Genomic DNA, 13735 nt, shown 5'->3' with positions numbered 1-13735 from the left:
ATATTTTTCTTTTTGTGAAGGTAGTGGAATGTTTTTTGAAAGCTAAGAGGAATCAGCATCAGCACTGAGGTTTCCTTTTCTCTGTTTCGGCAGCTGAAACTAAAAGTAACCTTTTGGACTATAACCTGGTAAAAATGCCTGTCTTACTCCTGTGGAATGAGCTCTCAAGGTTGATTCTAACCCATTTAAAATGTTTATCTGCATCTGTCCAAAAATGTACTTGGTATGGAAAGAAAGAAGGAATTTTCTGTGCATGTAAACCGCTTTTGGCTGACAAAATTAATACCAACAGATGTTTGAAGTCCTGAATGGGCCGTGTGCTTGAATCGAGTCCTTACAGTTCATTTGGCAGGATCCAGGTCTTTAATGACTGGTTCTCTGTTCAGGTACGTGGCCCAGTAGACCAAGTTAAAGCTCCCAAACAACACAGGGAACATGATGCGGGAGATACGGTCGATCTTGCTGACGCTGTTAAAGGTTTTCTTGTTCTGCTCAGGCTTTGTCTCCGCTGTAGTCTTGTTGGAATCGCTCAGAGCACACTTGGAGATGGTGGGCAGCGTGGAGTCTTTGGTGATGTTTGGAGCGTAGTTAGCCACAGCTACAGCATAGGCATTGTTCTTCTTGATGAGTGACGCTTCCTTCTTCTGCAGGAAAAATGCCTCATGGTTAGAGACCTTTTGAAGTAAACATTACTACTATATGTGCATGCTCAATTGAGGATGTGCTGCAAGTTTTCCACTGTGTTAACATGTGTACTGTATGTTTGCAATGACAAGCATGATCATTGACTAGGAGCACGTAACATATGTTAAATACCAAAGTCAACCTAGGTCCAGGAGAGACTAATGGGTAAGACATAGGACACATGTGACAGGCACAAGGAGGAAAAAAGGAACAGTTTTCATGTCAAATTTCCTTGGGCAGGATACTGGACCCAAAATTGCTCTTGATGGCTGTGCTATTGGTGTGTAAGTGTGTGTGAATGTTTATCTGACGAGCATCTTGGATGGTAGCCTCAACCACTAGTGTATGACTGTGCGGGAGGGGCAGAGAATCCACAGCATTTGACCCAACGGCCTTATTTACTTGTTCTTGGCCCTTCATGTATGTTACCAAAGGGTTCCACTTGCAGTCCTGCAAAACAGAGTCTGGCTAGTTTTGTTTAAAGCCCAGCATAGACGTACAATTTTGGGCCATCTCAAATGAAAGATTACCATTACCATTGTAAAAGAAACATGATATTTTTGGCTGTGGCTCTTAAATGGTGGTCCTACCTTTGCACAGTGAGAGAGGTTCAAGGATGGCCGCTGTCACGGTCATGCAATCAAAGACAGTCTGAGATAAAATTCTGACAGTGTCAGGTATTTGGGATGAGAATCTCACTGTGTGACTGCTGGTACGATTTAACGAAATGCAGCATGAAATGACGCACAGATAAGCACGACTCTGGTAAATGCTAATAGATGCTCATACTTAATGGCGTGCCAAGTTGGCCTCTTTTCCCCAGCCACGACCACATCTGCATGCTCCTCTTCCTTCTCTTCTGACTTTTTTTGACACATAAATGCCACTATAGTGAGGGCTCGATTTGTTTGTTTTAATTTTGCTATTACCACTACAGCAGCATAGATGGATGATGCATGCAGACGTTGTTTTGTTCATGCATATTGATGTCGATGGATGTAAGTTGTAGCCTGTGATTCAGTAGGTGATGGCATTGTACAGTCTGCATACATCAAATCTGATGTTGTATTCAAGTTTATTAAGATCCATGTTGAGTGAGTAACTTGAGAGTGTAAGTGCACTAAACTTATAAGATTGCAAAAATACTACAGTCTGCAGGAGCCTTTATACTGGTTTTACATCCACTAACCTTCCCCCTCTACAGCCAAACATTACCCAGCTGATGAGGAAGGTTCTCTGTTAGTTAACAGAACTGTAGAACTGACGGGTCTTTATGATTGATCTTGTAAAGGAATAGCACCTCTAGGTGTGTGGCAGCTGTACCTTGTCATTGACAACACTCTTTCCATCCCAGGCCCAGCCTCGCTTGGTGAAGTAGTTGACTGTAGCAAATTCAATAAGTGCAGAGAAGACAAAAGCATAGCAGACAGCGATGAACCAGTCCATGGCTGTAGCATAGGCCACCTTGGGCAGTGAATTACGGGCGCTAATACTCAGAGTGGTCATTGTGAGAACTGTGGTTACACCTGGGAAGAGAGGACAAAAGCATAAAGAAACTTAAATTATCACCTTGCAGTTGTATGCCACTGCAAACCAGTTGAGTTTCACTTACAGTTTACATCATGTGAAAACAGTCATGCTTTACACATATCTTCCCAATAACAACACAGAAGATCTATACAGCAAGGTTTGGTCGTTTTGAGGTGTAAAAAGATTAGTGTCACCATGTCAGTATCTGACCAAATGTCTCCCCATCTGTTCCTGAGTTATGACGTTAAACATGGCCAAAGAACTGTTTTTGTAGAACATTGCAATGTCACAGACCTCTAACCTTAGGAAAATAAAATGTCACTTGATTTTATCTGATAAGACATTTGTGGAAAATTTTGTCATGGCCAAAAAAATGTTTTGTGAGGTCACCATGACCTTGACCTTTGACCTTCAACCACCAAGTTCACTTGGGAACAACAAAGGGCTGTGCATTTGTCTACCCCCAGACTAACCACCCTGCTCAAACTACAGTTACCAACTACGGGTTATATGACTCTGCTAACCAGTCAAGTAGCGCTGACAGCTAACATTACGATGTCACAGTTAAGTTGACCTTTGGATATAAAATGTCATCACTTCATCATTTCATCCTACAAGACATTTGTGTGAAATTTTTGTCATAACTACATATGGATTTTTGTGAGTTTTGTGAGGTCATGGTGAACTTGACCTTTGACCACCATATTCTTATCCCTTAATTCTTGACTCCAAGTGGACATTCGTACCAATTCTGAAAATTCCCTCATAATATTCTTGAGATATCACTTTCAGAAGAATGAGACAAATTAAGTCATGGCAACACTGACCTCTGTCCTATGACCACCAAAATCTCACCACTTCATAACTGAGGCCAAGTGGCCTATTTGTGCCAAATTTGAAGAAATTCCCTCGAGGCTTTCTTGAGATATTGCATTCAGGAGAATGGGAGGACATATGTACTGTAGGTATGCACATGGTCCAGATATATGGATGGATGAACAACTCAAGGACATAGGCGGGGGGCACAAAAACATGTTCCTGGGATTGTGTTTCATTCCTACAAATACTTGTGCTAGCAGAATAATCTGACAGGAGATCACGTGATCTTTGAATTCCACTGGAGTCAGTCGTCTCCATAAATTTTGGCTTTTGTACTTATTAGGAGCCACTATGAGTAGTTGCTACAGTATGACTATATAGACCTTTCTGTGTGTGCTAAAACTGAATTTAATGTAGCAAGATAAGAATAGACTTGTAAGACCATGTGCCACTGAGTTGATTCTGTCATCTTGATTTATTTTTAAATCTCGAATAATAGATTGGAGGTGTAACTCATTTCTTGTGTTTAATATTATTATTGTGTTTAATGAGAGACATTATTACTAAATGAGTGGGAGGACTTTTAATGCTCATTGCGGGTATACGACATGTATCTCTTGACTTAAGCACACCAATGTGCACGCGCAAGTATACTATTTGTGCTGCAGGTCATATTTAACAGCTCGCTATCATACCGTGAACCCATCACTTCCCACAGTAAGAGGATCATGAGCTTTCCTTTTGATGTTGCACTCATCGTATGTACACACCGACACACACTCACATATGTGCAAAACCATACACACATACACCTCTTACCTTTCCATATTTCATCCTGAATAATCAGCATAATGCATCTTTCTGTCAACACACATCATGTTTAACCCCTTGGTTTTGATCTCACATTTATTAAGATGTTCCAAGTTAAATTAATCAAAACAGAGGCCATGTGTGGATCTGAATTTTAATCAGCTCTAGGTCCATCATAGAGCTTCTACGTGCACAGAAAAATCTAAAAGCCAAAACGCCACAAAAGTATGACCTGACCAATGCTCAGTTCATAAGCATCCCTATTAGGAATGGGTTTAAAACCTCAATCCCACATCTGAAATGAGTCCATGGCACTTAGAGTTGAATACAAACATGTCCACCAAACAAAATATGCTTGTGTTTGCCTATAAAAACAAACATAAGACTGTCTTCTGAATTTTAGACCTACCCTTGGGATGCCAGTTGTCTCATTTGTCAGGTGATATTGACAGCCTGTTCCAACCTGTGCAAATCAAAATTTGCTTTGCTTTCTTTCTGAACACACCTCCAATTTTCTTAAAGCCTGACTTTTTCAAAACAGGTGAGAAACAGTGAGAATATTTCAACCTGTCTCCAATGCAAATCTAAAATAACACGTATAGCCCCAAGCAGCAATCTGCAGGTTCTAGCTCTTTCTTCGCCAACAGGAGGAAGCAGCACAATGGGCAAAATTAAACCTACGAACAGCAACAAGTTGGTTTAAGGCCAAGGAATTAATTGTTAAAAAATATTTTGGCGCCCCCTATGGGTCAGGCTCAAAATGTTCTGGAGCAACCAACTCTCATCCCAAGTCATCATATATCGCCACTTTGTCAGCCGTGTTTCGTATTGCTGCAACAAGAGCTGTCCAGCCAACTGTCGTGTATTGGCTGCTCGGCTACACATCATACCACTGCGAAATCTGTCCGGCTGCGTTGCAAACGGGCCAAAACTCCCAGACATTGTTTCAAGGTAACGTTTCAAAAGAAGTACAGGTAAAAGGAGACAATTATGAACTTCTTAGGATAGCTTCCATTCAAACCTGCTCATATTGCAGGGAGACGCCACTGCAGTAACGGCAACTTGATTACTTCTGTTACTACCCTAATTTGTGTATAGTGACATTTTACATTTTATTTTCCATTTTACATGCTCGGTAAACCTGCAGAGCACTGCCTCAAATACTCTAGGTTAAGCTTGCAATCACTTGGGGAAAAAAATATATGGAAGTGTACCAAATAAACACTTTTTCCTGTAATTAATTTCAAAGAGTTCTTTCTAACAACATGTAAGAAGATTTATCAAGAATTATGGATTGCCGATATTACCAAACTGGGGCTGTTGGGAGTAAAAAATAACTTGACGAATTAGACCTTGTATACAGCACCACCATCAGCGTCAAAATGTCTCTCTGCCCAACACTCAGATCTGTGACACCACAGTTTGCAAAGCACTTTCTGCTGTGCACATTTTCTCCCTTCACACAAAATTTCTCATCTCATACATGACAGACACATCGCCACAGCTTCATCCTCATGATGAAACTTTTTCCTGTCTGTTGTGCACTGGAAATAATGGTATAAGAGGAATAGCAACAACAAGATTATTGTCTTGTTTACAACAATGTAGGAGTAGTCATTGGGACTGCATTGAATGTGTTGACGATTAAAGTAATGAAGCAGCAGTTAATCAGGGCAAGGAACTGGTTCGTGCTAATGTTGATGCCCTTTCCTGTGATACTGAGAATATTAACCAAAGCATAGACAATAGACCAACTGTTTAACCTCACAATGTTTGTCAGTCCAATACAATGTCACAAGAAAGAAACAGACAGAATGGGAAATTGTAGCCTACAGCCTATAGCCTCAACGAAAACCAAACATTAGCAGTTTAATTAAGCTAGCCTGCATTGCAGGAATGATGTAATGAACTGTTAGTGCTGTGCTCTCTCTCAGCATTCTACAAACAGCACTGATAGCCCAGTCTGCCATGGATCCTGGCCGTTTGAATTAGCTGCAATACCAATTTGAACCTTGTAACAATAAGATGGCTACAGCCATGAATTTCTTTGATGTTGTAAGAAGCAGTTGGAGATTACTTTCATTGCTGAGTGGCACTTCAGCTCACACTATGAGCTGGAGACATCTCTGCCGACTGGGTCAGGAGAGTCATATTAGAAGTACCTCGGCAAGCATAAGACTAACCCTACGCAAAGATTACAAAGCAACATCAACAAAAAATGACAACTATAGAGCAGAGAGCAGAGTCATTTGTTGAGCCTGTGTGTGTTCTGTGCTCTGTAAGGTGAACCAACACAACACGATTTCTGTCTACTTCATACGCTGCAATTTCTTTGCATGGCAACCAGATGAATCAAGAAAATCCTGCAGTAGTTGCTCTGGTAGATGTGTCTGGATGCCTTCCAATTTGGACAGATCTACAGTAACTTGAGATCTGTATGGTCAATCACAATCATTTAGTTACTATTGGATGTGTTTGAGGTGATTACTGTAAAGAAGAACACAGTTTTGGCCATTTTTGAAGACCATAACAAAAAATGGTTTTGGTCATTAGGGCCAAGGATTGTGCCATTGACCACTGACCACCATGAAACTGAGTCATAGTCATTGATGGCCTGAAGGCATAAAAAGAAAGAAAGGGAAAGAAAGGTTTAAAAAAAAATAAATGAGGAGGACCTTAATTCTTAAACAGCCTTGACAGCTCCTCTTTGCCTTGGGCCTGTGCTGCACATGTCTTTTGTTGTAAGTCCTTGGCTGTGTTTGCAGCAAGGATACTATTTATTACCTAGAAATACCTGGACAGTGTTCCAGACATCAGTGTTGGGACCACTAGACACCACAGATAATTTTTTAATTTGTGCAGCTTTAAACTGACATGTAAAGACATGTCGTATAAATTCAGCAACCTAATATGGCTGCTGCTGTGTCCTTAGTTCATCAGACAAAAGACAAGCCCAACAGGCCTCCCCTTCTTCACGCCTCAGTGGGAAATTCCACCCATGGAGTCAGTCTTCAAGATTATTGCTCAGGTGGTGCATGTGAGCTGCTGGAATGTCACCAGGCCAACAAACCTGCGTTTCCTGGACTAGTCTTTTTGTTTTACTTCTGGACCTCCTGAGAGGAGAGTCGCAGGTGCTGGAGGACCTGCTCCACCCTTCTACCACCTTTTCTCACAACAGCTCCCAGCAGGAGCTGCAAGCAAAACTTTCTGAATATGACCTCCTAAAGCAGTCACACTGAACTCTCAACAACTGAAGAGACCAGAGAAGTTAATGCTCCAGACAGATATACTGTTTTAATAACATTTGGAGGCAAACTTTTTAAGCATAAAGGAGAACAAAGACATGTTAGTGCAGACCTGCTACCTCTGCAAGGACAAAGAGACCAGATTCCTTTGACCTGCAATACTTCCACAATGGACAACCGCTGACTTACAGGCAGCACCACAAGCAACTTTTCTCTCCATTTAAGGACTGGCAATGTAACAAGTGGGTATAGCATTAGCACCACAGTACAGGCTAAGCAAGACAATGAACTTCCAGCAATTTATGAGTAACGTATTGATTTAATACAATTCTTTGAGTTATTTTTGTGATCTTTTTGTAGGATACACAAAAGGATATTGATTATTTGGCTTTGCCACAGTTAAGTTGAAGTTCATTTTCAGATGACCCTCAGTCTTGCATGCAACTCTACATCCTTTTAACTAACCCAGACACCTTTTTGCAACAAAGATCAAATACTCTAATTTAGCTTTCAACATTACTACATTCAGAGGGGGATCTCAAAGTTGTCAGCACTCAAATTTGTGTAAAAGGGCTCTTTTGTGTTTGTAGAATCTCTTTTTTTCTTTTTTCTTTTTTTAACCTATGAACAAATATTAACTAAGAAAACATTGGTGAATATCAGAAACTTAGTAAAAACTGTGTAAGTGGATTTTTAGAAGACAGTTCTTCTTAAAAACAGTTGGTGAATGAAGTCAAATGTTTAGAGCTGTCAGTTTGGTGACCAAGCTTGTAATAACAACAAAATAAAGCAGATTTGTAAGGTTTACAAAATACAAAATAAATAACGTGCAAAGCATACACAGCCCACTAAGCATTGTTGATGAACTCGTCAGATGTTTTTTTTCTGATTTTAATAATAAAATGCTCTCATACCTGCAGGCCTTTTATGAATCAGAAAGCAGATGCCTCTGGTACTAAAACTTCACAAAATGCCTTTCAACACAACCTTTCCTTTCTGCCCTATTTGCCCTGTTTGTCACAACAGATAATGACTGGGTTTATTGGTGTGCATTGCACTGCAGTGGATATGTGGAAAGAGAGCATTATGTTAGCCACAGACAGGTCCCTGACATTTTACCAAATGGGAAATCAGAGTGTGGGTGTGGGCCCACTGTCCTTTGGCAGATAAGCAAGGTGAGGCCTCATTGCAGCATGACCCTCATCTGGTGGCCTGCCTGCAGTGGCCTGATAAAATGTTCACTTGTCAGCATGAGCACACAGTTTACCATCCGGACCACAAACCTGGGCAGAGAAAGCCCTGCAGGTTCAGATGAGGATAGGAAGGATTACCATTTGGGAATCCTGGCATGGGTCTTTGGCTTTATGTGCTCCTCTGTTTTACCACAATAGTGGACATAAAATATCTTACAGGAATTCCAAACTAAAGGCTTAAACACAATGAATCAAAGGTCTCCTTTACATCAAAGACGTTTGAAAGGTTCATTGTTGATTGTTTATAGATTATCGGCCTACTATATTTTTTTTTTACAATTTCTACATTTTCAGTCATATTTCAGACATATTTCAGTGCCCATCTATTTTCTTGATGTATGAAACCTTCAAATGAAAAACTCACCAAAGACGGTTCTTGCTGGCACTGATTCTCGGTTGAGCCAAAAGGAGACCTGGGAGAGGATGACTGTCATGATACAGGGCAGATATGTCTGGATCACAAAGTAGCCAATCTTCCTCTTCAGATGGAAGTGGGCAGTCATGACTGTGTATTCACCTGAAGGAGAGAAGTTCAGCTGAGTGAGGACTAGGGATGTCAACAGTTAACCGTTAATCATATCAAGGTTATTTTTTACGTTTACACACATCAGACTATAGTCTAATTTTGTTACACCTTAGTTAACAACATTGTAGAGTTACCCTTGTGTAGTGTTATTTTGGAAATGTTGATAAAACACAATTAAGAGATGACAGTGTTTTTACTGAATGATGTTCTACGATCCTCTCCTCTGGCGATGATGTTCCAAGAAGCATGGCGATGGATTTAAAAAAATTTTTTTAGCAGGTTTATTTCTATTGCAGCCATTATTTCCAATTGTAGGTGGTTAAATGAGCGATAATGGAAAGGCAAGCCCGTTATAAGTGGCCACATATGAGGGATTTCTGGGAGGTGACGGTCCATGATTTCACAGAGGAGTTGTGGATTCAAAACTTCCAGATGATCCGCTCAACTTTTGAGAGATGCAGTAACACCTCCTGTAACACCTACAGCATCATGCCCAAGGGAGCCAATTCTCCTACCAACACTCTTTGTTTGTACATCATGTGACCTATAAAAGCCAAAAAAAGTGTTTCCCTGCAGTTCTGCTAAATATGGATTTTTCAAATCGCCTGAAATACCACCTCATGTGTGCCTAAAAACTTTTTTTCCATACATAGGAGTTAGCTCCCACCTGACCTGGCTGGTGCTCAGTGCAGTTCCAGTGGTTAAAGAACCAGTGGAGACTGGAGGCTGGGCAGTGGGCATATTTTTGACATGGTTGGCCAGCTGTTCTACAGCAAAGCCAACAGAAAATTAAAATGAGTCAAGACATATGCAACACAAAATGTTAACATTTCACCACCTCTAAATAGATATCTCTTTGAAATGCAGAAGTAAAGCTGCAAACAAAAACGAAAGGCCTCCTTAATTTAGCTTCTTGTTTTTTTTTTCATTCTTATAAATAAACCAGTTAGTTACACGTTAAATGGTGTTGGCCAATCAAAAGCAAAATTAACAGACACTGACATTACTAGTGAGCATGGTCACATACAGTACACACGGGTAGTTATAGACGTGGATGGTATCAGAAGACTTATTGAAAGTTGCATTTATGACATACATTTATCATAAAAGAATATATCGGAATAATTGTTATAGCTAAATGTGGAAAATGATAGGCCGACTGACCATGCGAATGGCTCCAGATATGACAACGTAAAGACTGAAAGGTGTGTCTCTGTCAGAGTCTGCTTTGATCACTCAGTGTTTCTTGAAGCTCAGCTGTCTTAATGAGAAGTCTGATGCTGTTTGGCTTGTGAAAAATTCACATAGTTATTTATCTGGCCCTATGATGCCCTGTGATGCAGTAAAGTTTGAGAGCTGCTGCAGCTCCCATACTCCTTTCCGTCTTTTACTTCCTCCAGGCTGAGAGTAAAAAAAATGAAAAAAAAAAAACAAACTTCAAAGAGGTATGAATAGAGTGGACTTAGAACCATAAAACACAGATAAAAAGAAAGCAAATCGGTACTGTGAATAACAATTCTTACAGGACAACAGACACTGCCATTCCTGAACTGACAGAGATGTTGAAGGGTTTCATGGTCCCTTCCTCACAACTGTCAAGACCTTCAAATTTCTCGCAAACTCTCGCTGAGCTGCTGCTACCTTTATGTCAATGTCTTTTTGGACCTGTTGGTTGCCTGATCCTTGTGAAAACTCTGACATTGCTGTTTCAGTTTGTGTGTTTCCAAAGACACACCTAACCTCATCCTGATTTAGCAAATCTTCACTTTCTCCTTGTCAGGTTGGTTGCTAAAAGTCTCTTGTATGTTCTCAAGTCCTTTACTGACAAGATCACACATCTCAGCTGTCACAGTGACAGATGCATCCTGTCTCTTGACAATATCTGGAGTATGGCTGCATCAAATGGGCTCATAACGTTAGTATACTCTGCAGCCCATTCACCAGAACAAAGTGTCAGTATTGTACATTTCTGCAAATCATGAGTACCTTAAGTTTGCATATTTAATATGTATCATATCAGCGCTCCTAAAATGACCTAGTATATGTTGTACACTGATAAGCCAAAACATTAATACCCTACGGCTTGTGAGGCAAATACCACATCTTGTTATAGTGCAGTGGAACTCCCCTATGGCAGAGGCCTCTCCAGCAGCACAATGCACCATGCCACAGTACAAAAACAGCTCAGGGATGACCCTAGGAATGTAACAGAGAGCTCCAGCCATCCACCTGGCCTCCAAAGTCCCCAGATCCCAATCTGATCAAGCATCCAAGGGACGTGCTGGTACCCTACCTCATAACTCACAGATCTCAATGGATCTGTTGCCAACGCCCTGGTGCCAGACACCACAGGACACCCCCCAGGAGTCCTGTGTCCATACCTTGACATGTAAAGCCAAGTCCTACAAAAAGATAACCAATGATTATCAAGGTACCTCTGGGGTAATGGGATCCCATAAATGCTCAATGAGAAATGTTTTCATTTGTCCAGCAAGTAGTAGTCTTCTTGGTAGGGATGCAGGATAGTATTGACTAGCCATCGGTTTTGGCAGATATTTGTTTTAAAGTGAAATATTGGAATGGGCCAACACAAAGATTTCTGCTGATATCACAAACATTTATATATATATATATATATATATATATATATATATATATATATAGATGCTTTGTACATGTTCACTATGTCAATTATACATATATTTTATTCTTATTTTTTTGAAAAAGTGAACATGTACAAAATGTCAACCCTAAGTTGAAGTATTTTTCTTATTTTGCACAGTGAATACATATAACATACACTGAGTGGTGTATTTCATGCCTCCATGTGCTGGTGGGTCATCACAATAAAAGTATGCATAATATGATGTGAATTTCACCACAGAAGAGACTTGATGATCACCAAAATTGGGTGGGGTTTAAGAAGATAAATCAGTATCTATGGGGCAAATGGCTTGTTTTAACATATTGGATAAATATATATATATATAGTGCAGGGATATTTTCATATATATATATATATAGTGCAGGGATATTTTTTGGCCTTCCTCTGTTTGTCTGACATGAAATATATGCATGATGCTCACCAGTGCTGGATTTAATGGTCTCCTTTCCCACAGTCTGCCCCACCAAGTCATACTGGTTGAGTCTGGATCCATCGTCTGCAACTTCCACGGACTGGGAGGCGTTACGAGTCCAGATGTAAGTCACCTCTGTCTTAGTGTAAGCATCTGATGCAGAGGCAAAGTGACAGTGAACAGATCAGTCCCACATATCACTCCTCATCATATTCAATACACAGTTTCACACCAGAGCACCTTATTCAGGCTCGTGGCTCAAATAACAGAGATTACATGTGCACCTCCCCTGCATCCCCTGACATCCAGGGATGAATACTTACACCTACACAGAGAATTACAGCCACGATGTAGTCTTATCACTTCATGAAAAGTGTGTGGTTGGCTCAGACTGAAACACCTTTTAATAATAGGTTCACTGGCTTTCAACCCTGACCATAGCAAAATGTTATTTACCATAATTTCTATTCATGCATAACACAACATTACTCATAGACTGACACGTAAAACTACTTGACTTTCAGTTTGGATACATTTAATTGCTTTGTAGTTTGTTATTTGATAAATTATACTTTTGCCATCAGAATTGATGGAGGTGACAGAATGGATGAATCACTGCTAATAACTCAACAGGCCACTTCACAAGGACTGCGCCTAAAAACAATACTGTAGCACACAATTCACTTTAGTGTTTAACAAGGTGAAAACGACTAACGTTTCCATGTGCACTGCATCTTCATCATTTAAAGATGATATTTTATACTATTCTTTCAAAAAAATGATCAGCTTGAATAGAGTAGTTTGTCGTTGCTGTTCACGAAAGTATGAAATGAGTTTAAAGGGAATCAAGCATCCGATGCATCCGAACCTAAAGTGCATCAAACAAGACAAATTGGAAGGCCAAGAGCATTGGTGTTCTGGCTAGAAAAATCAGGTGATTATGCTTAAAAGGTGCTTTATTATATTATTCAAAAATGTGAAAGATTTTCACAGATGGATGACATGGGGCATATTTTTATATAATATTTTTATTTTAAATAGGTATTATTTTGTATTATTATTACAGATTTTTATTATTTTGTGCTCCTTTACAAACCATGTAAAATAATATATATATACAGCAGTCTGTGTTGAAAGTAGTGTACATGTGCTTTAAGTGCTTTAAGGTTAAAATTACAGCAAGGTGTCAGAAGCATGCAGACATGCACAGTGTAGATGATGTGAATCTGCTCACACTTACAGCTGCCAAACTTGAGAGGACATGAATGAGAGTCCATGGGGAAGTCTTCAAGGTGCATGGGGCACTCTGCTTGAACCGTTAGCCTGGAAGTACACACAGACACAGTTTGTGTAAATAACCCTTTGAAACCTGGATCAACATCTGGTGCTGCATTCAGATGCCTTTAACAAGTATTTAACCTTTGAAACCTGAGCAAATTAGTTTGGCAAGACTTGTTCCAGAAATTGCAAAAAAAAAAATAAAAAAATGTAGGTACCGATTTTTTTTTTTTTTAAACCAGGGGAAAATGTTCTAAGAACTATACACATAATTATCATAATTATATATTTAAAATCATTTTACAGCATTATGAGCTTTTAAAAGTACATATAAATCTCGATACCATCGTCCCCCTCTGCTAAGGCGTGACTTTTCTTCGATAGAGTGGCACTTCTCAGCATTGGGAGAAGTTGTTTGGGGCTTGGACTGAATGCAGCGGACAGCAAGAAGATCTCCACCGGTGGCTTGTGCCGAATGGCAAGACAGACCAGAGGGGAGAAACAAAACCGAAA

The 13735-nt window shown here is 40.0% G+C and overlaps 1 protein-coding gene across 1 annotated transcript in view; it reads right to left on the bottom strand.

Annotated features, from left to right (window-relative positions):
* Positions 1 to 341: 341 nt before the first annotated feature.
* The window catches only part of gabra2a (gamma-aminobutyric acid type A receptor subunit alpha2a), a 39701-nt gene continuing 26307 nt past the window's right edge, over positions 342 to 13735 (bottom strand). Inside the window, exons 6-10 of the mRNA XM_042500546.1 lie at positions 13185 to 13267; positions 11954 to 12097; positions 8706 to 8858; positions 2008 to 2210; positions 342 to 644 (exon numbers count right to left, since the gene is read on the bottom strand). Of these exons, the coding sequence (XP_042356480.1) occupies positions 342 to 644; positions 2008 to 2210; positions 8706 to 8858; positions 11954 to 12097; positions 13185 to 13267 (886 nt within the window). The remainder of the gene's footprint in view (positions 645 to 2007; positions 2211 to 8705; positions 8859 to 11953; positions 12098 to 13184; positions 13268 to 13735) is intronic.

The sequence above is a fragment of the Plectropomus leopardus genome, chromosome 14 (genome assembly GCF_008729295.1).
Source record: "Plectropomus leopardus isolate mb chromosome 14, YSFRI_Pleo_2.0, whole genome shotgun sequence".
In the NCBI taxonomy this organism is placed as follows: Eukaryota; Metazoa; Chordata; class Actinopteri; order Perciformes; family Serranidae; genus Plectropomus; species Plectropomus leopardus.
Note: the sequence above shows the minus strand (reverse complement) of the source record. Positions and strands in the feature narration are given on the sequence as shown.